Source organism: Mesoplodon densirostris, chromosome 2, assembly GCF_025265405.1.
Source record: "Mesoplodon densirostris isolate mMesDen1 chromosome 2, mMesDen1 primary haplotype, whole genome shotgun sequence".
Classification (NCBI taxonomy): domain Eukaryota; kingdom Metazoa; phylum Chordata; class Mammalia; order Artiodactyla; family Ziphiidae; genus Mesoplodon; species Mesoplodon densirostris.
In genome coordinates, this window is record NC_082662.1 from 20,977,484 (window position 1) to 21,004,621 (window position 27,138).

The 27,138-nt window shown below is 47.6% G+C and overlaps 1 protein-coding gene across 2 annotated transcripts in view; it reads left to right on the plus strand.

Annotated features, from left to right (window-relative positions):
• Positions 1-15,755: 15,755 nt before the first annotated feature.
• MAN1C1 (mannosidase alpha class 1C member 1) overlaps positions 15,756-27,138 on the plus strand; it is a 135,578-nt gene continuing 124,195 nt past the window's right edge. The window contains exon 1 of one of the 2 annotated variants that reach the window (XM_060089183.1): positions 15,756-17,307. In XM_060089183.1, the coding sequence (XP_059945166.1) occupies positions 16,768-17,307 (540 nt within the window). In that variant the 5' untranslated portion in view covers positions 15,756-16,767. The remainder of the gene's footprint in view (positions 17,308-27,138) is intronic. The other variant, XM_060089184.1, reaches the window with a different exon arrangement.

Below are 27,138 nucleotides of genomic sequence, written 5' to 3' on the forward strand. Positions count from 1 at the left end.
CCCTGGGGGAGCCTCATCCCTACATCCTGAGTGGGGGCCACAGCCCAGATGCTTCCTGGAAGCTCACCCCACTCCAGCCCCTCTGGCCCCTTCTGTGTTCCGTAAACACACCAAGCTACAAGCCTGTTTGTACCTCGGGGTCTTCCCCCTTGCTGTTCCTATTGTCCCTCTTCCCCTCACTTCCTTCAGGTTTCTGTGCAAACATCACCTCCTCAGAGAGGCACTTTCTGACCCCAATCTAAAAGAGCAGCCACTGCCCCCATCACTGCCCATCTTTAAAAACAAATTCCCTAACTCTGTTTTAATTTATTAAGAGGACTTGTTACAACCTGAAATTGTGTATAGAATATATATGCCTTTTAAAACATTATTTGTTTTGTATTTTTGTCCAACTCCCCCCTCTAGAATGAAGACAGGGAATTTTTCTGTCCTGTTTACTGCTATATCTCCTAGAACAGCACCTGGCCCTTAAGTAGGCACTCAGCAAACTGCTGAATGAATAAGTGGGGGGTGAACTGGACAGAGTCCCTGTCCTCAAGGGGCTCCCCTTCTAATAGGCAGCGCTGGCAGCTAACTGGGCAGTTTCTCTGTCACGCGCTGAGTGATGTGATGAAGGCATGGGGGATGCTGGGGGGGAGGGACAGCGAGGAAAGGCATAGAACCGTGCTGGGAGGATGAGGGATGGCTTCTTGGATGAGGCCACATCTAAACCAAGACCTGAGTACCGGGTCAGAATTCCCCAACTAGGAGGGAGGAGGAGAGCATTCTAGAAGAGGGAAGTAAAGGTTTAAAGGCAAGAGAGAGCCTGGAAAGTTGATAGAATGTAAACAAGTTTTGTGTGTCTGGATCAGAGTGGGGAGGGGGAAGAGGCACAGAAGAGACTGGATGGTGGGCGGGGGTCGGCTCTCAAAGCATCTAGAGCAGACGACAAGGCAGGAAGTAACACGACCAGATCATGTTTCTGCTTACCAGTGTTTTCTAAACATTCATAATCTTTGGGAACTTTGCCATGTCTGGCATCTCTTAACCCAATGATAAATACTATTCACTTAATACTTTACATGTAACCGACTCATTTTACTTAAATACATTCATTTAAAAGGGAAACCCTTTGTAAACTATCCTAACTTGTGTCATATACACAAACTAACAGTAAAACTAAGCCTAATGAAAATGAAATAATGTTCCATTTCACCACCTGCTAAGGTTCTGATTCCGAAGTCTACCTTCTCCTGTTAAAAAAAGAGATTAACATGTCGGCAACGTGCTAAAGATGAGATAGCACCATCGGGACTTCCTCCTTGACTAGATCATCAGAAAGATTCAAAGAGGAGTCAAAGGAATTACTAATATCTTTCTTATTGTGTGAGGCAGTGTTACTTCAGCTGTATCTGGGTTTCTTCTAAGATTATTTCATAATGACATAAAGTAATCTTATACACGACCAGTGGTACGATTTCCACAGAGACTCGCTGTAAACCTTTCAGATGTCTTTGACTGAACAGAAGTAGGGTATGGAAGACAAAATGGGGTAGATGGCCAAGAAAATGGAAAAAGCCCATCAATCAAATTGTATCCCCTCACTCCTCTTACATTGTAAAACCTATCCATCCACCCACCCACCACCTGGACATCCACCAGCCTGCCCATATGCCCACCCACCTTTTTGTTTATCTGCTTGCCCAACCACAAATCCATTTACTTACCCACTTGTTCACCTGTTTGCCCATATACCTGAGTATCTTCTCACCTGCCAAATACATGCACCCATTCCCTCCATACAACTGCTTTCCTGAACATTGCCCATCCACTCCCCTGTCTACCTATCTACTTATTATCCATCCATCCATCCATCCATCCATCCATCTATCCATCCATCCATCCTTCCATCCATCCCATACATTACATTCTACACTTAGCGTCTTGACCCCTAGTTCTCCTATTCCTTCTAAAATAGAAACTGTGGCTATGACCCCTTTAGCTGAGTTCTGATTTGGGTGTTCATTGCCTCTTACAAGCTTCAGTCCTCCCTGAGCTTCCCTTTGGGTTGTTCCCAAATGGAATCTCTGAAAATCACCTTATTCTTGCTGCCCTTGACCTCTTCCCCTCATACACTCCTCCTCACCAGGGGTCTTATTTTCCTATAACCTTACCAGGGCAGAGTCCTAGATTGTCAAAGATGAAAGGGACAGCAGAGACCACTGAGCCCAAAGCTTTCAGTTTCTAGATGGGAAAGCAGAGTGGGCAGGTCACCGGATGAGCCAGTCACAGTATTAGGAACCTTTTTATTTCTCAAGATAAATCCTCCGGTGCCCATAAACTACTCCTGCATTTCTAAAATGTCAGGGCTCAGGGGCTTCCCTGGTGGCACAGTGGTTGAGAGTCTGCCTGCCGATGCAGGGGACACGGGTTCGTGCCCCGGTCTGGGAAGATCCTACATGCCGTGGAGCGGCCGGGCCCGTGAGCCATGGCCGCTGAGCCTGCGCGTCCGGAGCCTGTGCTCCGCGGCGGGAGAGGCCACAACAGTGAGAGGCCCGCGTACTGCAAAAAAAAAAAAAAAAAAGGCTCAAAGCAACCTTAGACATCATCTCTGAGTGGTTTTCCAGATGGGCCTCGCAGGGTGGGTGTTGTGAGTGGTCTAGTCTCCGATTCCCTACAGCCCTACTTAACTAGAGGATGGGAGTATGTGGGGTTTTTTTGGTTTGTTTGTTTTTTTTTTTTGAGCAAAGGGTTTTGCTGCTAAGAGGAAAAAAATGTTTAAACCCTTTGTTCTCAACCAGTGCCCTCATTTTATGGACAAGGAAGTAGGTTCAGAGAGGAGAAGGTTCCTGCTCAAGGTCACACAGCAGGTAAGTTGCAGAGCAAGTGTGCTAACCCAGGTTTCCTGGCCTTGTCTTTTTCCTTTGCTGAGCATCTGCTGGCTTTAGAGGGACCTGAGTTGTGGCAGCCAGGGAAGAAGGAATACTATTCTTCTAGCCCAGGAATTCCTAGGGAGGGCAAATGATCCCAATCACTACTTATAGACTGAGGACATATTATATTTTAAAAATTAACTGTGGTCCTCTGGATTCCTTGGCTCCCTTCACTGGAAACTGGCTGCCAAGAGGAGGCGAGCAGGGGCACCAGTTTTACCCCCAACCTCTCTTTTATGATGACCCCCTCTCCTCAGCAGCATCTCTTTGCTCTACCAAATTCTGCCTGTTAAGCTTATGGGCACAGAGCACACTTTGTCCACCGTGACTGTGGACTTTGCCACTGAAACGGATAATCCCTCTTGGGAGAGACACGAGATGTTTTCCTCCCCTGACACACAGCGTGTGCTGCTCTCCGCTCCCTAGTGGATGGCGGCAGTGGCAGGGCTCTGTGGACTCCTCTAGCTCAGCCGTATTTGAAATGCCACCTATCGACGTTCTCTAGGGGCGGGGCCAAGCTCCACAGCGCCGACCTTGTCCTGAGACCCTCCACCTGCGCCTCCTGTCACTCTCAGAGTCTTCCGGGCTCGTCAACATTTGCTGAAGTGTCATCCTTGCTTATTTGCATGTCAGCTTTATGCCCTGCCCCTGGCCTTTTCACGCAGGTAAACTCTCTTTGCATAACAGAATCATCTGTTAAGAGCAGGCTCTGGAATCAGGCCACCTGAGTGCAAATTCCACCTGCATTTCTTACTGGTTATGGTGCTCTTTGGCAAATTATTTAATCTCTCTGGGCCTCAGCTTCCTCATCTGCAAAAATGGAGAGATAAAATAATAGGAAGCTCCTTGGGCTGGGCTCTGAGGAAGAGGGGGAGAAGGGGAGAGGGAAAAGAATTGTGGGCAGAAGGGAACAGCATGTACAAAGGCCCTGTGGCAAGAGGAAACAGTGCACTTTACCTGGGACTGAAAGAAGGCCCAGGACTGTGGAGACGCCCTAGCTTGGCTTACTCAGCATCTTTCGTAGTGTGCCTTCCTGTACTAGACAGACCTAGAAGCTAGACTTCTGAAGCCAAGCATGCAGATGCGGTTTAGGTTCTATCAACCATGGACGTTAACACTGGAAGGCTGAGGTCATACTTTTCTGATTTTCAGTCAAGCGGAGTACTGGGTTGTTTTTTTTCTGCAGCTGCTGTTGCAGAGGGTTCAGTGTCTAGCCCCTTGTTTGTGATTGCAGAAGAAGAGCTGGGGGCACCCCTCCTGCTGGCGGGGATCGGGGCAGAGTATAGTCCTGCAGCCAGCAGTGGTGGCAGCAGCATCCAGATTCCCGGCTTCCCAGTCATGACAGAGGCTGCAGTGTTACTCTGGGGATCATTTCTGGAAGCTCAGCCTAGGACCAACCTCTCCAGCCCTCCCAGTAGTGGGTGAGCACTGTTTCCCTGTATTACATTCCTTTCTGCTTAAATGAACTGCAGTGGTTTCTGTGATCTGAAGCTGAGCTGGACTGTGGTGGACAAAAGAAGGCCACACATTCTTCCCATCAAGAAATGGAGCTTGTTTACCCTCCCCTTCAGCGTGGGCTGGCTTGTGACTTCTTTACCAAAAGAAAGTGGTGGAAGTGATACTCTATCAATTCCAGGCCAAGCCTTGAAGATAAGAGGGGGAAGTTTTTGTTTTTTTCCCTGTGGAAAGTTCACTCTTGAGAGACTCTCTCCAAATCCAGCTGGCATGCAGTGAGAATCCCAGGCGACATGGAGAGGCCCTGTGTGGCCTCTATTGGACAGTTCTAGTTGAACTCCCAGGCAACAGCCAGCATCACCCACCAGACATGTGAATGATCACCTTGGAAGCCCAGCCCGGTCATGCCTCCAGATGGTTCCAGACCCAGAAGAACCACACAGCTGAGCCTAGTCAAACCCAAGAATCATGAGAAAACTAAGATGTGGGGTGATTTTTAGGGCACCCAAATACTGACGTGTACAGGCAGATGGAGTAAGAGGAAGTGGGATGAAGCTGGAGAAGATTATGTGGAGCCTGGTAAGCCATGGTTAGGAGTTTTGTTATTATTCTAAAAGCAGTGGGAAACTGTGGAAAGATTTTAGGTGGAAAGGTGACACTATGGCATTTACCTTTCATATGCATCACCTTGCCTGCTGTGTGGGGAACAGACTGGAGGGGGAGCCAGAGAGGTGATCCAGCCTGGAGATGAATGCAGGTGTTGAGGCAAGAGCTGAAGGTGGTTTGGACGGGGAAGTGGGGTGGGGCTGGGGGTTAATGATTGAAAGGGAGCAAAGTGGATGATCAGTGATATTTAGGAGATAAAATTATAATGACTCGGGGACTGCTGGTAATCTATGTGGGCTTTACCCAACTAGTTCCTTCTAGTCTCTGTGCCCCATACCTCTACAGAGTTGACAGTGGAGAGAGCAAGGACTCAGGTATCAGACACATTAATCCCAGTTTACTACTTAGCTGCTGTGTTACCTTGGGCAAGTCACCTAACTTCTCTGGACTGCAGTTTTCCTCTGCAATCAAACGGGGGCAATACGAGGCATGATCATAGTAGGTCCACTTGTTTACTGAACAGTGCCTGGCACATAGCAGGCACACAATAAATCTTTGTTGAATGAATGAATTTAGTGGGTTGGAATTAATGAGCTACAAAGAAGAAATGACCTTATTTTTCTCCTCCTCCTGAAAACTTCTGTCAAGGAGGGCTTTCCCTTCCTGCATGTCTCCGAGCAAAGGCTGAAAAGAAACCTCCTGGAGCAGGACCTGGAGGAGGCCACTGTCTGGCTGGGTGGAGAAAGGGGAGGCACAGAGAGAACGGGGGCCAGGAAGTTGACAGGAACAGGCTAAAGGGTATGGGTTTGGGGCCACGTCCTGTCCTCTCGGGCCTCAGAGCCCCCATCTTAGCCTGGGTGGTTGAAGCAAATGTTCTGCCCACCAGCCCTTCCTGCTCCAGGCCCCTTGCTCATTCTTTCTAACTCTCCATGGCAGCCTGGCCTTTCTGCTTCCCCTTGCAGAGTCCCCCTCCTGGGAGAGACCGCTTCTGCTGGGTTTCTGTGTCCACCACCCTCCCCCAACACAGACACCTGGGGCCTGGCACCAAGCGGGCTGTGCCTGCCCATGCGAGGGACGGCCTCTCTCCCCTCCCCCCATCCTCAGGCCCTCAGGAGCAGTAACTGGGTGCAGGGGAAGACAAGTCAGAGAAGGGGCCCACTCTCCTGTTTTGAGCCCCTCCTGCCCTTGGCCCCTGTAGGTAATCACTGAGCCTTTTGGGGGTTCTGTAGTATAAGTTGGGTTACCTCTAGCTTTCTCTGTTGGCAGTTTAGGGTTCAGGTTCTTGGTTGCCCTAAGTTACAACCCACTGATCTGCTTTTCTGCCTTCCAAATTCTGTTAATGTTATCTCCCCTTCTGGGCTGATTATCCTTGTGGTTTTACGCCTTAAAAAAAAAATCCCTTTTGCCTTCATGTTAGTGGAGGGTCAGGAGGGAGCGGAGTTATGTGTGTGTGCTCGATCTCTCTTATTTAGCCAGAATTCATAGTCAGTCTAATTTAATCTTCACAACAATACCAAGGGGCCGTATTATTATTCTCATCCTCAGAGGCTCGGAGAAGAGGTCCACAGAACTGATAAGTGGTGGAACCTGGTGCCACCCACAGCCCTTGGTCTCCAACACTCTTTTCACCTCACACAGCTCTCCTGGCAGTGCCCAGAGAAGGCTGTGTCCTCCTCACGTCCACAGAAGTTGGCACCGTATGTGGTAAAATCTCAGTTTGCCTGAAGGACACCGTGGGGTGATCATACCTTCCTCCATCTAAACGTGTCCTCTGACCATGCCTTCTGTAGGAGCCGAGGCATTGTAAGAGTGGTAAATGCAATTAAGAATGGGAATGACCCAGGGCTTCCCTGGTGGCGCAGTGGTTGAGAGTCCACCTGCCGATGCAGGGGACACGGGTTCGTGCCCCGGTCCGGGAAGATCCCACATGCCGTGGAGCGGCTGGGCCCGTGAGCCATGGCCACTGAGCCTGCGGGTCCGGAGCCTGTGCTCCGCAACGGGAGAGGCCAAAACAGTGGGAGGCCCGCATACCGAAAAAAAAACCACAAAGAATGGGAGTGACCTTAATGTCCAACAGCAGTGGATTGGGAAAACAAATTTTGGTCTACCCGTTTAAAATATTCTTTCTGGCTGTCAGAATGATGAGGCAGAAGAATATTTAACTTCATGGAAAAATGCTCCTGACGTATTGGGAAATTGAAGGACACTTTCTAAGCAGTGGGTGCTGTATAGCAACAATAACACATACATAATAACAAATTAATAAAAGAGGAACTAACATTTACCTGAAACCCTTGATCCTGAGTATAGCCAACATCCAAAGTCAAAAGGGATCCTGTCTACCCCAGGGTATGAAATCAAATTCACCCTCCTCCCACCCTTACCCCCTACTCTGCCCCCAGCACCCCATAATTCCTCATGACCTTGAAGTCTACAGTTCATATCCTGTGGAGGGAAAGTGCATCGGCTGTTCCCCTACCCTCACCTCCACCTGGGGTTTTGTGAATCTACTCCTGGAATACTGTGGGCATTGAGAACATTCTAAATAATCATAGCTTTTTTCTTTACTTGTAACCTGGGCCACTGGAAAGCCCCTCCCCCTTTTTTTTCTTGGAGGAAGAGTAGGGGTGAGTGAATTAGCTAAAGGGTGGGAAATGGCAGCCATTTGTTATCCTGGAAGAAGAAGTCCCCCCACTGCAGACGAAATGAGGAAAAATAGAACTAAAATCTAGCCACAACCTATGTTACAAGACACTGGACTTCCTTTTCTAAAGATCCTCTGAAATGGGATAAAGATTTATGTATTCAGCCACCTTACAATAGTGTGCTTCAAAATGAGGGTCATTAGCCATCATAGCTGTGCTGTCCAGTCCAGTAGCTACCAGCCACACGGGGCTTATGGCACACTTGAAATGTGGCTAGTCTGGATTGAGATGTGCTATAAATGTAAAATACACACTGGATCATGAAGACCTGGCATGTAAAAAAAAAAAATGTAGCCGATCTCATTACTGATTTTTAAAATAATAATCGAAATGATAATATTTTGGATATATTGGATTAAATAAAATATATTATTAAATTTAATTTAACCTTAAACATTTCCTTAAGTTAAAAACTTTTTTAAAGCCCCGTGGTCTCAGTGCCTCAACACAACACCTAATAATTTCTCATTTAAGCTCCGTGCCAGTGCAGCCAAAGCAGATGTGCAGAAGGTCCTGCCCGTCATAGTCACACAGGGACTCTGGCTGATGGAGCAGCTGCCATCTAGATCACTGTCAGTCACCTTGCTAGAGGGAAAGCCAGAGCTCTGGAGGATATGGCACTGGCAATTAAATGTTCTGGCCTAGAAGTGACACCCGTTGTTTCTGCTCACAGCTCATTGGCTGGAACTAGTCACATGGCTCTACTTAACCACAAGGGGGCAGGGCGATCCTACCCTGTGCCCCAAAGGCAGAGATCCAGAAATACTTGGTGGACATGACTAGCTTGGTTTCTAACGGCTTTTTTTAAAATTTCTTTAGAATATATAGAATTGAATAATAGTAAAAAGTAAAATGGAATAAAATAGGAAATATCCGAGGGCATCACAAAATTTTAAAGTTATGATTGAGGCTCAATAAATATTTGTGAGACGGGGAAAATTCTTTCTGAAAAGGGCTCATAGCCACAACGAACATGTCTTTTTTGCTTTATCGCTAACAAAGTGTTTGCCCACTGGTTACCTCATGTGGGGCATTATGGGCCCCCTTTATGGATGACGAAACTGGCTCAGAGAGGTGAGTGATCTGCCCAGGTCATGCAGTCAAATGGCAGAGCTGGGACTTGGGACTAGTAAGATAACTAATGGAACACTCCCTCATCAAACCCCAGTCTTTTTTCTCTTTCATTTATCAACCCCGATAACTTGCTATTCTTTACTTCTTTTAATAATACTAACATTTAACATATACTGAGTTTAGTACTATTATCATTGCTATTTTATAGCCAAGGAAACTGAGGCTCAAACAGATGAGATGACCACCCAAGGTTCCATAGCCCCTGGTAAGCTCGGCAGGACTTGGGTTCATATGCAGGTCTATGAGAGTCAAGGCTGTGGTTGTAATGCTCTTTTGCCACTCTGGCTTTTTGAGCTGGTTCTGGAAATCACTTGAATGGCATAATGGATAAGTTTTGAGGGAACTTCCCATGATTGTTTGGTTCATGTGTTCCCAGCAACTCCTGCCTATTACCTTGGGCCCTTCTTACATTCCTAATCCCAGAGAAGCAGATAGTTTGAGATCCTGCACAGAATCTGGAGCCTCAATAACCCATGGACGTTAAGAAACACACACACACACGCACACTAAACAAAAGATAAAGACTCCCTGATATTATGCCAGGGTTACATTTTAAAGATCCTGTTTCATTTCTAGCTTTATGGGGCTTGATGTAAGCTTTTGGAAATGTACTTTTATGAGATTCAAAGATATTTATTTTACATGTCCTTTAAAAGTGCCCGTACCATAAATAATAATAACTAACATTTTTTCCTGCTATATGCCAGGCACTGTGCTAAGACATTAACGTGGATGATTTCATTTAACCCTCAATGACATCAGTGAGGTAAATGTAACCCAGGGCTGTGAAAGTGAGAAGAACCCTTATGATACGTGTGGAAGTGGCCTTAGCTGGGATTCTCAAGTACTGATGAGATCCAGCCTCTGCTCTGCCTCTAACTGCAAATTACTTGCGGGCACTTTGATCCTTAGATTTCACATCTGCAACATTCTACCTTTGAGCTGGATGATCTAGAAACTCCTGGAGAGGAAGGGCTTATCTGAGCAGTGCTTAGCACAGTGCTTAGCACAAGAGGACTGCATAAACAGCACAAGTATTATAATCCAGATAGAGACCATATTTTCTGAAATGAAAATCGGTGTGTACAGTCTGGCAAATGAAAGCCCTCACAGGGACCATGAACAGAGTATTTGAAATTGGAACTTCCCTGGAAACCCTGAGTTACAAAGTTTCAGTTTGGTTGCTAGCTTGTTTGCCACTGGGAAATGAAGCAGCACTAATTCTTATCTTTTATAACATTGGTTCACACTTATCCACCGCTCACGATGCACCAGACTCTGTGCTAAGACATTTACAACGGTTAGCTCCTTTTGTCCTCACAACCACCCTATGTGATCATCTCCATTTCACAGATGAGGAAGCTAGGGCTTCAAGAGATGAGCAATTTTCCCAGGGTCTCGCTACTGGTAGGAGATGGAGTCCAGACTGGTGCTCTGACTCCAGGGTCCTCATTCTTACCATCCTACTTTCCCTTCTCCAGCACACTGAGGACTTAGCTGTGGGAGGTAGATCAAAAACAAGTCCAACCCAGGCTCTGCTCACATGGAGGGTGAGCAGAACATTTGCTTCGGGCTCTTTGTAGCCAGTTATCTCATGTATTCCTCACGTCATCTTTCTGAGGTATGCATTGCTATTGACCCCATTTGACAGATGGAGAACTTGAGGCTCAGAGAATCCAGACAAGTTGCCCAAGATGAAGTAGCCAATGTGTGGCAAAGCCAAGATTCAAACCCAGGCCTCTCTGACTTCAAAGCCTTGGCTTGAAGCCAGGGTTTCTCACCCTTGGCACAGCTGACATTTGGGGCTGGACAGTTGGGAAGGGGGGGCTATCCTGTTCATTGGAAAATGTCTGATAGCATCCTTGACTTCTATCCACTAGATGCCAGTAGAACACTCCTCCCCCAGTTGTGACAACCACAATTATCTCCAGACATTGTCAAATGTTCCCTGGGTGCAGAATTGCTCCCTGCTGAGAACTCTTGCTTCTGGCTGGCTGACTGGGCCACCTCAGGACTGGGGACTCAGGCAAAGTGTTGAAAAGAAACTTTCATGATCTTCTTTTAAGAGACTGAGAGCAGGTGTTCTGGCTCTGTGACCCTGAAATTGGCCACCCCCTGCACAGCAAGGTACCGACCGGGACCTGCAGCCTGCTGGAGAGAGTCAGGGACACCTGCGGGAACTTTTGTCTCGAGCCCAGCCTGGTGTGCTGTCACCCAGCAGGCCCCGTCATCAGTGCCTCTCTTGCCCAGGTTGAATTTGTCTGGAGGCCATTAAGGAAGCTGCCTGATGATTGTCTCTTGGCTCAGTTTAGCTTTATCTCTAGTTTTTTATTTTAGATGGGACTAATGACCATTTGAGATTCAGATTCCGCACCAGCTGCCCAGAACCTTCTCAATGAGCAGACTGGAAGCCCCGTACAGCCTAATTCACTGCTCCCACCTCAATACATGCCCCTGCCTCTGGCAAGTTAGACACCTGGAATCCTTGCAGGCATCTCCCTCTCTATCAACGTCAAATCTCAAGCCATCACCAAGTCCTCTCAGTTTGGGATTCTAAGTATGATTTGGATCCTGTGGTCTTGTGCATCTCCCATTTCCCCAATCCAAGCCACCATAGGCTACTGCAGTATCCTCTGAAAGACACCCACATCATTTACTCCTGCCTTCCATTCTGTTTTCACACTGTAGCTAGAGTAGCCTTTTAAAAATGTTAATCTGAATCCACCCACCCACCTACCCCTTCACACACATTCCTACTCCTGTCCTAACTAAATCATTCAGTGATGCTTCCTGTCTTTCCCCTTCACTCTCTCTACTCCACACATACCGGCTTGTCTGTTCTCAAAAGTATCATATTCTCTCCACTGCAGGATTTTTGCATATGCTGTCCCCTCAGCCTGGGTGTTCTCACAATTCCTCTTTGCTTAGGTAACTGCACTCATCCTTAGAGGACGTCTTCCCTGACCACTTCTCACTCAACCCGAGTCTAGGTCCATATCTGTCGTTACATGTTCTTAGAGCAGCATCTCTCTCTTTCTTCACTTTTATCTCAGCTTGCAGGGTTATTTGGGGGTTGTTTATTTGTTTAGACTCCTCTTCCCCATAAGACTGTAAGCTCCACAATGGGAACAATGTGTCTATTTTTGCTCATCATTGTATCACCAAAGCATAGTATGTTGCCTGGAATATAGCAGGTGCTCTTTACATACTTATTGAATGGCTGAATGAGCTCATATAATCCTCCCAACAAGCCTGTGAAAATTCTGCCCGAGTCCAGTGCTCTTTCCCTGCTCTGACTTCCTACAGCACCTGCTCTCTTGGCATTATATGATGGGGAGCAATAGACTCTGAAAGACATGAAGGGTTCTGGAGCCTGACCAACTGCATTCAAATCCCCCCTCTGCCACTTCCCAGCTGTGTGACATTGGGTAAGATCCTTAACATCTCTGTGCTTTAGTTTCCTCTTCTATAAAATGCCAGTAATAATAGTACCTGTCTCATGGGATGTTTGTAAGGATTAAATAAGTGAGCTTCTATAAAATTCTGTTACAAGGGTTTGGCACATAGTGTGTGCCCCATTAATCTTAGTTACTATTTGTATTATTAACAGAAAGAGCATTGATTCTGGGATTAGATGGGTCTGGTTTTCTCTCATATTTGCAAATTATTCCCTGGGTGGACGAGTCACATCACACCCCTGAGCCTGAGTTTCCCCATCTGTTAAGTTGGGATATCAAAGCCTACTTCAGAGAAGGCCACTGTGAGAGTAGATAGGATGAGAACAAAGCACTCAGCACAGTGCCCAGTGCAGGTAGTTCCCTTCCAGATGCGTTGAATTGGTCCCCGTTGCCTCTTAGACAAGAAGCTCCCTAAAGTTAGGCTTCAAATCTGCCTTATTCAGGGCTGTTTTCCCCAGCCCCTCTGTACCTGGCACATAGTAGGTGTTCAACAAGTAGTTCTTTACTGAGTGAATGAATCAATAATGACAGGGACCATGCTTTGCTCATCTTTGACCAACCCGAGACTAGTGCAATACCTAGTATCTAATTTCAATAAATGTTTGTTGACAGAATAGATTTTTAAAATGCTATTCATTTCTGTTCCCAGTCCCACTTAAGTGTCTGAACTGAACTGAGAAAGATACTTGTTAACTTATCCTGAATCTCTCTAGCCTTAGTATTTTTATCTGTAAAATGAGGCTATTAATAATATCTACCTCATAAGAGTGTTCTGAAAAGTAAATGAAGCAATATGTGTTCAGCACATTGAAAATGTTGATTCACTATTATTCCCTTCCCTGAGCCTTGGTTTCCTCATCTGTGAAATGGGCATCCACTCCCACATTTATTCATTCATTACTCAACAAACACAGCGCCCATATGTGAGGCATTGTAGTTAAGACCTAGGGCAGTTAGAAAAGTGAACGAGCCATGGTCCCTGCCGTGAGCATCTGAGTTTGCTGTGGGACAGTATATGAATAATAAAAATCCAGTGAGAGGGCTTCCCTGGAGGCACAGTGGTTGAGAGTCCGCCTGCCGATGCAGGGGACACAGGTTCATGCCCCGGTCCGGGAAGATCCCACGTGGCGGAGCGGCTGGGCCCGTGAGCCATGGCTGCTGAGCTTGCGCGTCCGGAGCCTGTGCTCCGCAACGGGAGAGGCCACAACAGTGAGAAGCCCGCATACTGCAAAAAAAAAAAAAAAAAAAAAAATCCAGTGAGAGAAGAGCCATAATGTGTGTGAAGCCTATGGGGGTTAGGGGTATGGGGGTGGGATGGGAGCTCCAGAGTTTCAGCGAGCTTGCTAGGGAGATTATAAAAGGTATGGTATCACCAGCTTGGTGTAATCACCAACATGACATCAGTTTGAAATGGAGTTGTCCCCTCTGGGCTCTGGTTTTTGTAGGCTGAATCTGTGGAATCCTGATGCAGTCTCACTTTCTACCCTGGCTCACCAGCAATCCAGAGACTGGTCTAGGTGTCACAATCACAGTGAGGATCCAGTTCAAACAGATACAGCCTTCTGAGACTCTGCCTTGCCTTCCTCCCCTTCTCCTGGCTCCTCCCTTCTCAGGGGACTGAACAGTGATTCCCCTACACTCTCCATGTGGAATGATGTGCGGTGCCTCCACTGCCTGCTGGGTTCCTGCCTAGTTCTCCAAAGACAAGCCTCCCCCTTCCCAAGGTGGGTTCCGGTAGGGAGATTCTTGGGCATTGGAGATTGGAAGAAGCCAGACCAGGTCTCTGGGCTCCTGCACCCAAGTGGACCACATGCTTGCCTCTGATGTTCACAGCTGGTTTCAGGGAACTGAGTGCTGCCAATCAAACTCGGGAGAGACTGAAACATGTAAATTAGAATTTTACATTTAAGCCAGGTGTGCTTGTGGGGTTGGAAGGGACTAGTCATCTCCAGTGACCAAAATATTTGCACCTGTTACCCAGAGCTATATTTTATTCTCAACTGAAAGAAATTTACTTGCCAAGGGTATTTAAACATCAGGGGAGGGTCTGCTGTCAGTGGCCTGGCCAGAGGCAGAAGGATGTCTGAGTCCCAACGGCCAAGGATAACAGGCCTCAGGGAATAAGCAAGATTTATGAGAGTCCGCCTGGGCCGCTTCTTCTGTCGGAAAGGCCTCCCTGCAGTATTTTCTGTCGCATCAACGCTGCATTTCATTTTAAATTGCAGCTGAAAGCAGATATTTTCCCTCTTGCCTATTACACCTCTTAATTTGTCTCCCCCTCTGCTGTTATTTGTCTCTATAAAGTGTTTTGCGTGAAAGACCCACACAGCACAATGTTTCTTTGCCTTGGGTTTAATAGGAGGGGTAGGCACAGAGAGACTTGGAGTCTGAGGAGGAAAGTGTGAGGGCCTTGAGGTCGAGACACATCTGTGTCTGGGAATATACGCCTGGCAGTGTGTACGTGTGTGTTTGGACCTATCTGTTGTGTGAGTGTCTGTGGGTATGTGTGTACATGTCAATATTTGTACTAATATGTATTACATGTGCTTTGGTATAATCACTTATACCTAAATTAAGTGCTTTGGTATAATCACATACCTAAATTAAGTGTATGTTTGTGTGCAGGTACACACCCACATGCAGTCTCTGAGTGCACCTGGAGCTACGCATAGAAGCACACATGTGCACATAAACACACAGGCATCTGGGTACGCATGTCACATGCTGTGTGTGGTCTTCTCCTTCCTTGCACTCGCACCGCTGTGCTTAGCATCCCTCCCTGCCCCACCCAGGGGCCCCGGCCTGGTTTGGGGCCCGTAGGCAAAGGAAGGCAGAGCTGTGGTCTGCGGGGGGGTGCAGCCAGGCCCAGCCCGTCCTCACAGCGTGCCACAGCAGCACCACCGCGGCTCCCGCGGAAGCTCTCGGGACCCCTGGGCAGGCCCCCGCCCCCTGCCAATCCTGGCCTGTTACTGAGGGGTAAGTGAGGTTACCGAACGACCGCCAGAGCCCTCCAGACCAGCTGGATCTCCTGCCCCCTCCAGGGGACCAACAACCGGAGCGGCGAGGGTTGGGGGTACAGGGAGCGTCTCGGGCGCTCCCAGTCCAGCGAATGCTGGGCACTAACCAATGGGCGACTGCGGCCCAACGGGGATCCCTCCGAGGCAGCCAATGACCTCGCTCCTCTCTCCACCCCCGCCAACCCCGCGCAGCTGGACCATTGGTGCTGGTGGGATGGGGGGGAGTGTGCGCGGCGCTGGCCCTTCGAAGGAGGGGGCGTGGCTTGGAGTCCCAGCTCCTCTCCCCACCCGGGCTTAGGCCCCCGCACTCCCTACCCGAGCCGCGAGGCCATTGGCCTGGCTACGGCGCCGCGGCGGAGGTGGACCGCGGGGCGCGCAGTGGGCGTGTCCCGAGGGCGTGGCCCGGCGGGAGGCGGGGCCGCGGGTGCTGTCTCAGTGAAAACCCGAGCTGCCGCGGCAGCGGTGGGGGCGTCCGGGTGGTGTGCGCGCCTGTGGGGCGCAGGCTCGGCAGCGGCGGCGGCGCGGCGGCTCAGTCTACGGCAGCAGCGGCCCGTCTGGAGCGGCCGCGGTGAGGACGCCAGCTGCGGCGGGGGAGGCGCAGTCGGGACTGCGCGCTCCGCGGAGCCGGCGGGGACCGGGAACAGGTGATCCCAGCAGGAACCCGGAGCCCTACCGAGTTGGCTGGGCGGGAGCCCGCACTCCCGGGCGCAGCTGCAACCGCCCCGCCGTTGCGGGTCGCGAAAGGCGCCGGGCTCCAGACAGGGGGCCCGTCATCCCTCCGCTCCCTGGGGCCCGGGAAGACCCTGCTCCGCAAGCTCAGAAGTACCTGCCCTCTCTCCCCGGCGCCCGCTCTGCGACGGAGCAAAGTTGTAGACGTGTCCCTATAGCCAAGCCCCGGCACTGTCGCGACCCGGCCGGGCCGGCGCGCTCTCGGAGCGCAGCTGACACGCCGGCCCCGCCGCCACCTCTCCCCCGGAGCCGACCCGCCTCTGGAAACTACTTCTGAGGCTAAAACTTTGGGCCGAGGGGCTGAGGGCGGCTCGGCGCGGGGACGAGGCCTGCGTGCGCCCCTCCCCGCCGACAGCCTGGGCGCCGCGGACGGCATGTGACAGCCCCGGCGGCCGCCGCAGCGCGGGAAAGCGCGGGCTCCGGCCGCTGCGAGGAGGGGCCGCGCGGCGGCCGGAGGGAAAGCTGCGGCGCGCGGTCGACCCTTGCGGGCCCGGGCCCCGAGCCGTGCCGCCTCGCTCGCCCGGGCCCCGCCGAGGCTGCTGCTCCCTCGTCCCGGCGCGGGAGGACTCGCTCCAAACTCCCTGAACTTCAGGAGCAGCTCCCGCAGGGCGAAACCCTCAGGGACCCCCACCCCGGGCGGCGCCCCTCGACGACCTCTCTTCGCCGAGCCCCCTGCTGACAAGTGCCTGGACTCCCAGGGCCTCAGGGGCCCGGCCGGATCTGACTGTCCCCAGCCCCGTGCCCTGCAACGATGCTCATGAGGAAAGTGCCTGGCTTCGTCCCGGCTTCCCCGTGGGGGCTGCGGCTGCCGCAGAAGTTCCTCTTCCTTCTCTTCCTCTCCGGCCTCGTCACCCTGTGCTTCGGGGCCCTGTTCCTGCTGCCAAACTCCTCTCGCCTCAAGCGCCTCTTCCTGGCCCCCCGGACCCAGCAGCCCGGCCTGGAGGCAGTGGCCCAAGTCGGCGGCCACCCCCTGACCCGCGAGCAGGAGTCGCCTCCGAACCCGGCCCCAGCGGCTCCAGCCCCAGGTGAGGACGACCCCAGGAGCCAAGCCAGTCCCCGCCGCAGGAAAGGGTGGCTGCGGCGCACCCGCCCCACCGGGCCGCGGGAGGAGGCCACAGCGGCCCGGGGCAGCGGCGCCACGGCCCTCAGACCGCAGGAGGGGAGCATCTCCTCTAGCTTTGACTTCAACGCCTTTCGGAGCCGCCTCCGCCACCCGGTCCTGGGCACTAGGGCCGACAAGAGTAAGGAGCCCCAGAGCCTAGTTCAAAGCCAGCGGGAGAAAATCAAGGAGGTAAGGACTCTTCTCCCCGCACAAAAGAAAAGACCCTCTTGTGCTTCCATCCATTTCCCCTGGGCCCAGTCACTCCCGGGCTCCCTGGTCTACTCTGGGTCCTCCAGGCACACTCTATACCCTCCTCCCTCCACCCAAACTTCCCACCTTCACTCCTGCGTGCACAATTTTCCACTACCAGGTTCAGTTAATCATCCCCAGCCCTGATGGTAGCTGAACCACTGGACCAACTTTCCCCCACCCCCAGACTCTGGTCTTTCCAGGCCAGTCCTCAGCCCAGGTGGGCCCTGCTCCCTCCCTTTGTGGAGATGTTAATAAGATTTTTGTGGGGTTGCTAATTAGGCTCATTAATGGACACCCTTTCTGTTTGAAGGGGCCAAGAGCCATGTTCTTTCTCACTGTGTGTCTTTAAATCGTGACATCTCCCAACCCCCTTTAGGATCTGCTACCTAGAAAGCCAGGATTTGGGGGGTATTTGGTGACCTGCAAGTATTTTGTAGTCTAGCCAGCAACCTACAAGCCAGAGGATGTTGTGCATTCTTGCTAACTGTTTCTGTTGAGCTTTGGAACAACTGTACGTAATTGCATGTGATGCAAGGAGCAATGATCACTAAGGCGGTGGTAGTGTTACAGAAGCTCTGAGGTTATTGGCTTAGCATACATAGCAGGTCTTGGATTTGTTCCCTGTAGGGATTGTACCAGAGAGGGGTTAGAAGGATCACTTTGAGTCTGAATCTTAGTCTTAATTTAAGAAACCAAAAGCAAACGCAGCCTCACCGTGGCTTGAAGACAGTTGCCAAGCCACCACTGATAACTAAGTGTTCTGCTCAACCCCTGTTAGAGCTGCCTACTGTTGGAGCCGCCTGCGCGAGGTTTTTGCCCAGCACTGCAGAGGGGGCTGCAGTGACACCCCCGGGCCACGAGGGGGCTGTGGGCAAGCAGTGGGCCAGGGTCTCCTCCCTAGAAAGGAAAGGATGCTCCCCCCATCCCCGTGGACCCAGAATGAAAGGACTGCTTCTGTCTGGACTTCTTGGTTTGCTGCAGAGCAGTCAGCAAGTCTGCCCTGATTTCCAGGGAGAGCAGGCAGCAAGAGTCAGGACTTGCCCTGTCAAAACCTGCTCAGAGCCAGTGGAGAGCTTAGCTGTCCTCCTCTCCTTGTCCAGTGTATCCTGTCTCCCAACGCCCACCTCTCTCTACTTATCTCTGCTGTTGTTACTCAGCCTTTTATGCTAAGCCCTGTGGAGACTCTATCTTAACTAGCAATCACTGGACATTTTGTGATGTCTGTATAGGAAACCACAAAGCCGAGTCCTTGTTTCCTGTGTGCAAGCGCACACTCTCAGTTTCCAAATTCTTATTGAAATCCCAAAGGTTAATTGAAACCTGGAACTTGCAGTGGCTAAGAAAGGGGCATCATTTCTCCCCCACTGGTTAAGGAGCTGTGTTGTTGAATACTCACCTGAACCACCCCAGATCCCTTTCCTAAAGCTGCCTCTGAAAACATTAACCCTTTCAGACTTCCTTGGAGGGCAGTAACCCGCAGTGAAATTACATATAAACTATATGCATGCAGTTTTTCACGGGGTGTAGAGCTGCCATCAGATATTTAAAAGGATGCCCCAAAGGATTAAGAGTTACCTACTGCCCTCTTCAAAAGGTGCTTTCTGCATTTGCATCTAGATATGGGACCCATTTCTGAGAGCCTGCGGTTGGGAGCCATGATGGGAAGGAGGGTGGGCTGGCTAGCGGGGGACCAGGTTCTGCCCCTCTATACAAAGAGAACCTCCCTTGTGGGCAGAGGCTGGGGGTGGTGGGAGGTGTGGAGACTCTGCTTTGCAGATGGATGTAAAGTAACACAATGAGTGGAGGTCTGTGTTGGTTGCCAGATGTCTGGATCTTTCTATCTGGCATCGCTGTACACCCCTGTCAGTAGCTGGAAGCCCGCTTGTCTATACCTGCAGTTGTTCAATGAACCCCCTCTTACTATCTTGAAGACCTTAAGCTCCTCAGAATGGAGGGGACGGGACTATGTACACTATTATATTTTGAAGCCCATTTTCTCTTCAGGCTTCTTGAGTTTGGACCTCCCCCGGTCCCCAAACAACCTGAAAAAATGTGGGGCAGAGTGTTTGTTTTAGCTGTTAACACAGAGTTAACTTCCCTGGTGTCCCACCTGATGAGGAATGCATTTGACAATTGCTGGAGGATGTCTTTATTTCCTTCTCATTTAAATTTCTATCTGTGTCATGCCCACGGGTAGATCATTTTAAAAAGGTGCCTGTTTTCATAAAAGGGGCTGTTGCTTTCCTCTCTGGCTTGTTTCTTTCCGGACATGGATTGATTAGACCCCAGGAGCAGAGGGACAGCTAGCATCAGATAAAAAGGGCTCTGTTCTTATAAGATGAGGTTTTTAAAGCAAAAGTAAACTTCAGGAGAGATTCAGAGAGGGTGATAAATGAGAGTGAATAAAGACTGGACACTTGGGCTCTAGATCAATGAAGTATACTTATGAACCTTCTAGTTTGAGAGATGGTCATGGGCTCAAGGTCTCTGCTGATAAGATGGGTTGAAGCTGCATGTTCTGGGTGTAGACACATCAGGAAACAATCTGTCACTAGAACCAACATTTTCTCCTCAGTTCGCAATTTTGGAACCTTGGAGGAGGCAGTGTGGTGGAAAGGGGAACCCAGAGGACATTGATTCGAGTCTCAGCTCAACTGTCTGACTTTGGACAAGCCGCCTCCTCTCCGTCCTGGACCTTATTTTTCCTTCTGTAAAATGGGATGAGAGAGGGGGGAAGAGGCTGGTCACAAAACTCTTGCTTCCAGACCTGGCCCCTAAGTAGACTGCCAGTCTGGCCAGGGACTCCTTAGCAGCTGGGCTTTTCCCAGCTCTGTTTTCGGCATGTCTTAGTTCCATGAAGTCAGGGAAAATGTTGTGTTGTTGTTGGTGATGGTGATGGTGTTCACTGTTGTATCCCTAGCACCTAGTCAAGAGTAGATATTTACATAGTTGATTAAGTTAAGTATTCCTCTCACCCATATTGAACTTTAGAGATGGGATTGAACAGTGACAGATCCTCCTCTTGGGATCATGGAGAGTAAAGGGGTTGGTGAGAATGAGAAACGGCTTGCTAGCAGCCTTTCCTTTCAGATCTGATGATAATATAGGAAATTATTGTTATAATTATTTTAGGGGACCTTGGTCATAGGTGGGTTTCTCTTCAAGTTCAATAGACTTTTCTCACACATGACAAGAGTTGGGAGTGAATAGCTTGTCAGGGTTACATCCCAGTGAAAGGTTTCAAACCATGTTGTGTCCTACTAATGATGGTTGGTTGCTGATCTGGAGCACCTCAGTTGTCCCTTCAATGAAGGGAGCTTTTGTTAAAGGGAATTGGGCGGAGTAGGGCTGTGAGAACATAACACTGGAGTGGGGCTGCCCCTAGCCCATAGGAAGAACGTGGATTGAATTTTACCCCCATCCCCGTCCCCTCTGCCCAGTGCCCTTATGCACCACTGTATGTGGCAGTCGCCCTGAGTGTCCAACCTGGGTTCAAGTCCTAGCCATGCCATCAACCTTGGCCTCAGGGGAAAATTTCTGTTTATCACTGGGCCTCAGTTTTCGTGGTAAAATGAAGAGACTGGCATTTAGGGGAGCCTTTTCTGTCCCTCGCTCCCACCAGTTTACTGTTTTGTTTATGGATCTGCCCAAGCACCTAGAATAGGATATGACACTTAGTTGGAGCCCAGAGTGGCTACAGGAAAGATCTATAAACTAACAGTTAAGGTTACTGGTGGCAGAAGCTGGGTCTTCTTCCTGAGGGTACAGGGAATTCTAAGAGTCATAGAGTAGGGGCCACAGCAAGGTTTGGGGGCTTGGCTCTGTGACCCGAGAAGCCTTTTAGAAGTTGCAGTCATTTTCCAAGTGCAAGTCTAACTTAAAGGGACTGGAGAGGTGGCAGCCGTGAGTAAAATCTTTCATGCCTGGACAGCAGGCATCTGGAGGATGCCCGAGTCGCCCCGGAGTCTCTGAGACTTGGCAGGGAGTGCCCCAGCTCTTGCCTTCCATGTCTGCTGTGTTAAGCCTCCAGGATATTGCTCGTTGTGATATGTGACTATGTCTGAATAAGTCATCTTGGCAAATGATCTTTGCTCCCCATTAATGGGCTGGTTCGTTAGTCATGTGTGGTTTCTCTGTATATCTGATTTATCACTGCTAGTCCCAGGGACAGGTAGAAAAATTAAAAGGCTTTGTGTTCTTTGTAGCATGTGAATCTGAGGCTGTGAGATGTTCAGGATAATTAATATTAGGAGCACCTCAGATTTAAATAGCTTTCCTTCGAAGAGCTCTGTTTCAGTTGAAAATCCTCTGAAGATTTTTCCTCCTTGTCCTTCAGTTTCTTTCTTGTCCTGCTCTATGATACATTTAATATAGACAGGAAGATTGCCCTATATTAACCGGACAGGTCCCTTGGGAGACCCTTACATCATAAACCCAGCTATTCACTTCATTCTTCTTCCTTAGAACTGAGCACTGCATGTAGACCAAAGCTTAGACCTTGTCCCCACCAGGTGTATGACTTAACACCCACAGGTTAGGTGGATCTCTGCTTTCATTGTGAGCTGCACCATTATTTTAGGGACTTGGTGCAGGCATTCCAAGAGCAATTGCTTCTCAGGCCTCACCTCCTTAGCTCTGTCTTTAGTGTTAGCTTTAGAAACAAATAGTACAATGACTTTTAAAAGTCAGCTGCTTATTTCACACTTAGCAAGGGGGTAAGAACATAGATTCCCCTGCAGTTTTCAGAGTGACTGATTTACATCTGAGCTCAAGAATTGCCTTTTCTCTAGCTTTTCCCGAAGACTGATCCATTACTCCACGAAAAAATAAATATTGTGATATATATCAGGCATACTTTGCTCAAAGGGACTTACATCTTTTCTCTTACTGAAGAAAATAAATCAGGCTCGCAGATTGGAAAGCCCCATGCAGGGAAGCTGTTTGGTAATCTAGGTGGGCAACCAGCCTGTGGGTACTGTCTCTGGCATGGGGAAGGTGCCTGAATCTGCATCCTAAATCAAGTCTGCACTAAGGGAGGTGGTGGGGACTTCAGGAAATTCTCTCGCTGCCTTGCTTTCTTTAGACAGGTCAGGAAAGACTTAACAAGGGTATTATGGACAGGATTCAGGAGAGCATAATGGGCATTTATTACATTAACTTTAAAAGAGGGGCCATACTTGGAGCAGGGATGAGTGTCATGAACCAAGGATTATTATTATTCCAGTTCTGTGCATCTGCAGTCCAAAAAGACCAGGCTCGTTCAAATAAGCTCTGGTTCTTGATTTCCCACTAACCTGGGGCCAAGGCCTTATGCACAAGTATTTGCATAATTTGGGGAAAACAACAGACTCCTTAAACTCTGTATTCTCATGCCAGATGATGGTAAGAAAAAAACTGGAGATTCCTTAAGGACTTCTGAGGACTCAGGGACCTCAATCCCACTCCCCTTCCCTCTTTCACCCCACCTAGGCTCTGGGGGCTAGTTAATAGCCAAGGCAGTGTGGTTTTGTTTCTCTTAAAGGCAGGGTGTGGCTGAGATCGCTGTCAGACCTGTTTTCTGGTGTCTCCATCCCCAAAGAGAACTGAAGCCACGGAGACCATAGCTGCAGTCTGTGGCCTCAGTGTGGTGGTCCAGTTGTAGGTATTTCTTCCCTTGAGAAGGCTGTTTTCTAAGATTTGGGTTGAGGGCTCTCCAAACTCAATAGGCAGGTGGTCAGAACAGCTGTTACTCACAAGGGGGTCTGAGTATGTCTCTTAACTCTGAATTTTCATTAATTAAAGGCTAAGACTAGGGCGGTTGTCCATCTGTTTTAGTGCAGTACCAGAGTGGTAACTTTTACAGAAGAAACTTGGGCGTACTGATTAGTGTCCTAAATAGATAAGCAATAATTATGCTTTCACCTGGCATGCTCTGGGAGTCAGCTGCTCTACAGACGAAACTTCTAGGCAAATACCTTTCACTAAATAACAACCATTTTCAGTGGCTGAATAATAGTAGATTCTTCTCCCTTCGTTCCACCTCTGCCATGACTTGGGGTCACTATAAAATCCACTGTGCAATACCACATGTCCCATAGGGCCTGATGAGTCATTTAGGTAAGACTGCCGGCCTCTCAATGCCTGTGTTTTGTGTTCTCATCTTATTTTTTTACAACAACCCTGTGATGCAGGTGCTACCTATTTATCTCAGGATAACTTACATATGGGGAAATGCACAGATCTTAAATACAAAGTTTGCTCAGTTTTAACAATTGCAGAAAACCATATAAACCACACCCCTATGAAGATACAGAACATTACCATCATCTGAGAAAGTTCCCTCTGCTTCTTCCCAAGCAGTCTCCCATCATCCACCCCCAACCACTGTTTTGATTTGTTGCCAGAGATTAGTTTCACCTGTTCTAGAACTTCAACTAAATGGAGTAGTACAATATATGCCATTCTGCGCAAGGCTTCTTTCACTGAGGCTAATGTTTTTGAAATTCATTCATGTTGTGTGTATCAGTGTTTCATTCCTTTTCATTGTTGAGATGTATTCTGTTGTATGAATATCCCACAATTTGTTTATCCATTCACCTGTGGTTGGACTTTTTGGTTGTTTCCAGTGTTTGGCTATCAAGCTGTTATGAACATTTTATGTACAATTCTTTAGGTATATTTTCATTTCTTTTGTGGCAATATCTAGGCATATAATTGCTGGTTCATAGAGTAAATGTATGTTTAACTTTATGAGAAACTGGAAACACTTTTCCCAAGTAGTTAGACCCACCAGCAAAGTGTTGAGAGTTCTGCATTTCCACCAACACTTGGTATTGTCCACCTTTTTAGGTTTAGCCATGATATTTGATGTGTAGTGATATTTAATTGTGGTGTTTTTTAAAACATATTTATTTATTTATACATTCATTCATTTATTTTGGCTGGGCTAGGTCTTAGCTGAGGCATGCCGGATCTTCGTTGTGGCGTGCAGGATCTTTAGTTGTGGCATGAGGACTTCTTAGGTGTGGCATGCAGACTCTTAGTTGCGACATGCATGCGGGATCTAGTTCCCTGACCAGGGATCAAACCCAGAACCCCTGCATTGGGAATGCAGAGTCTTACCCACTGGACCACCATGGAAGTCCCTTAATTGTGTGGGTTTTTTTTTTTAATTAATTAATTAATTTTTATATTTGGCTGTGTTGGGTCTTCATTGCTGCATGCAGGCTTTCTCTAGTTGTGGCAAGCAGGGGCTACTCTTCGTTGTGGTGCGTGGGCTTCTCTTGTTGCGGAGCATGGGCTCTAGGCGCGTGGGCTTCAGTAGTTGTGGCACACGGGCTCAGTAGTTGTGGCGTGCAGGCTCAGTAGTTGTGGTGCACAGGCTTAGTTGCTCTGCGGCATGTGGGATCTTCCTGGACCAGGGCTTGAACCCATGTCCCCTGCATTGGCAGGGAGCTTCTTAACCACTGTGCCACCAGAAAAGTCCCCTTAATTGTGGTTTTAATTTTTGTTTCCCTTTTAACTATTGATATTGAACATCTTTTCATATGTTTATCTGCCATTTCTTTATCTTCCTTTTAAGTCTGTATTCAGATCTTTTGCCCCCCCTTTTTAAATTAAAAAAAAATGAGTGTTTATTATCTTATTGAACTTTAGAAATCTTTTGCTCATTTTGGATATGTCCTTTGTCAGATGTATATACTCATACTCTATGGTTTGTCTTTTCATTTTCTTAATAGTGTCAGTCAAAGAGCAGAAGTTTTAAATTTTGATGAAGTCCAGTGTATCAATGTTTTCTTTTATGGTTAGTGCTTTTGTGTGTACTTAAAAAAAAAAATTCTTTGTCTACCCCAAGGTCATGAGATAGTCTCCTTTTAATTCCAGAAGTTTGATCATTTTAGTTTTTACATTTAGGTCTCTCATCTGCTTCAAATTATTTTTGTATATGGTGTGAGGTAGGGGTTGAGGTTCTTTATTTTCATTTAAATGTCCAGTTGTTTAGCACCATTTATTGAAAAAGCTTTCTTTTCCCCATTGAATTGCTTTGATGCCATGTTAGCTTAATTTACTATATGTATGTAGCTGTATTTCTGGACACTTCTGTTGTATTGATTTGTCTTTATGCCAATTCATACTATCTTTTTTTTAGTGTAATTATTAGTATGAGTGTGTTTAAGCTAACCATCTTTTTTTTTTAGAGTTCTTGTTCATTTTTTTCTATCATTAATTTTTTATTTTTGTATTTTTAATTAAAAAATTTTTTATTGGAGTATAGTTGATTTACAATGTTGTGTTACTTTCAGGTGTACAGCAAAGTGAATCAGTTATACATATACATATTTCCACTCTTTTTTTAGATTCTTTCCCATATAGGCCATTATAGAGTATTGAGTAGAGTTCCCTGTGCTATACAGTAGGTTCTTATTAGTTATCTATGTTGTATATAGTAGTGTGTATATGTCAATTCCAATCTCCCAGTTTATCCTCCGCCCCCCCCCCCCCCCCCCCCCCCGCCTAATCCCCTGATAAGCATAAGTTTGTTTTCTAGATCTGTGACTCTACTCCTGTTTTGTAAATAAGTTCATTTGTACCCTTTTTTCAGATTCCACATATAAGTGATATCATATGATATTTGTCTTTCTGTGTCTGACTTACTTCACTCAGTATGACAATCCCTAGGTCCATCCATGTTGCTGCAATTGGCATTATTTTGTTCTTTTTTATGGCTGAGTAATAAGCCAACCATCTTGCTATTTGTTTCCTGGGGTTTTTTGGGTTTTGTGGGGTTTTTTTAAGTTTTTTATTGAAGTATAGTTGATTTACAATGTTGTGTTAGTTTCAGGTGTACAGCAAAGTGATTCAGATATATATATAACCTTTTTCAGATTCTTTTCCATTATAGGTTATTATAAGATATTGAATATAGTTCCCTGTGCTATACAGTAGGTCCTTGTTTCAATTCATACTGTCTTGATGCTGGGGCTTTATAGTAAGTCTTAAAAACAGATAGCATGATTTCTCCATCTTTGAACTTCTTTTTCAAAATGGCTTTAGTTATTATAAGTCCTTTGCATTTCTGCCTACATTTGAGAACAAGCATGTCAGTTTCTATGAAAACTCCTGCTGGGATTCTGATTGGATTTGCCTTGAATCTATAAATTGAATTCCTCTGAACATTTATTTTAGTGTAGGTCTACTGGTGACAAATGCTTGCAGCTTTTGTTTTCTGAAAGTCTCTCTATTTTGCCCTCCTTTTAAAAGGATATTTTTGCTTGATATAGAATTTTAAGTTGACATTTCCTCCCTTTTTTTACATGAAAGACCCATTGTCTTGTAACTTGCATTGTTTCTGATAAGAGATTAGAGTATATTCCCCTGCATGTAATGTCTTTCCCTTCCCGTTGGATGCTATTAAGATTTTCTCTTTATTTTTAAGTCATTTGACTATGCTGTGCCTAAATGTGGATGTGATTGTTTGTCCTTCTTGGGGCTTGTTGAGCTTCTTGTGTCTATAGGTTGATATTTTTCTTCAAGTTTGGAAAATTTTTGGCCCATATTTTTTCAATATTTTTCCTACCCTAATCTGTCTTTCTTTTAGAACTCAAATTGCATAAAAGTTAATTTGCTTGATATTTTCCTAGAAGTCACTGAGTCCGTGTTCATTTTCTTTTCAGTCTTTATCTCTGTGCTTTGGTGTGGATAATTTATATTAACCCATCTTCAATTTCACTGAACTTTTCCTCTGTAGTATCTAATCTGTTGTTAAGCCCACCCAGTGAATTTTTAATT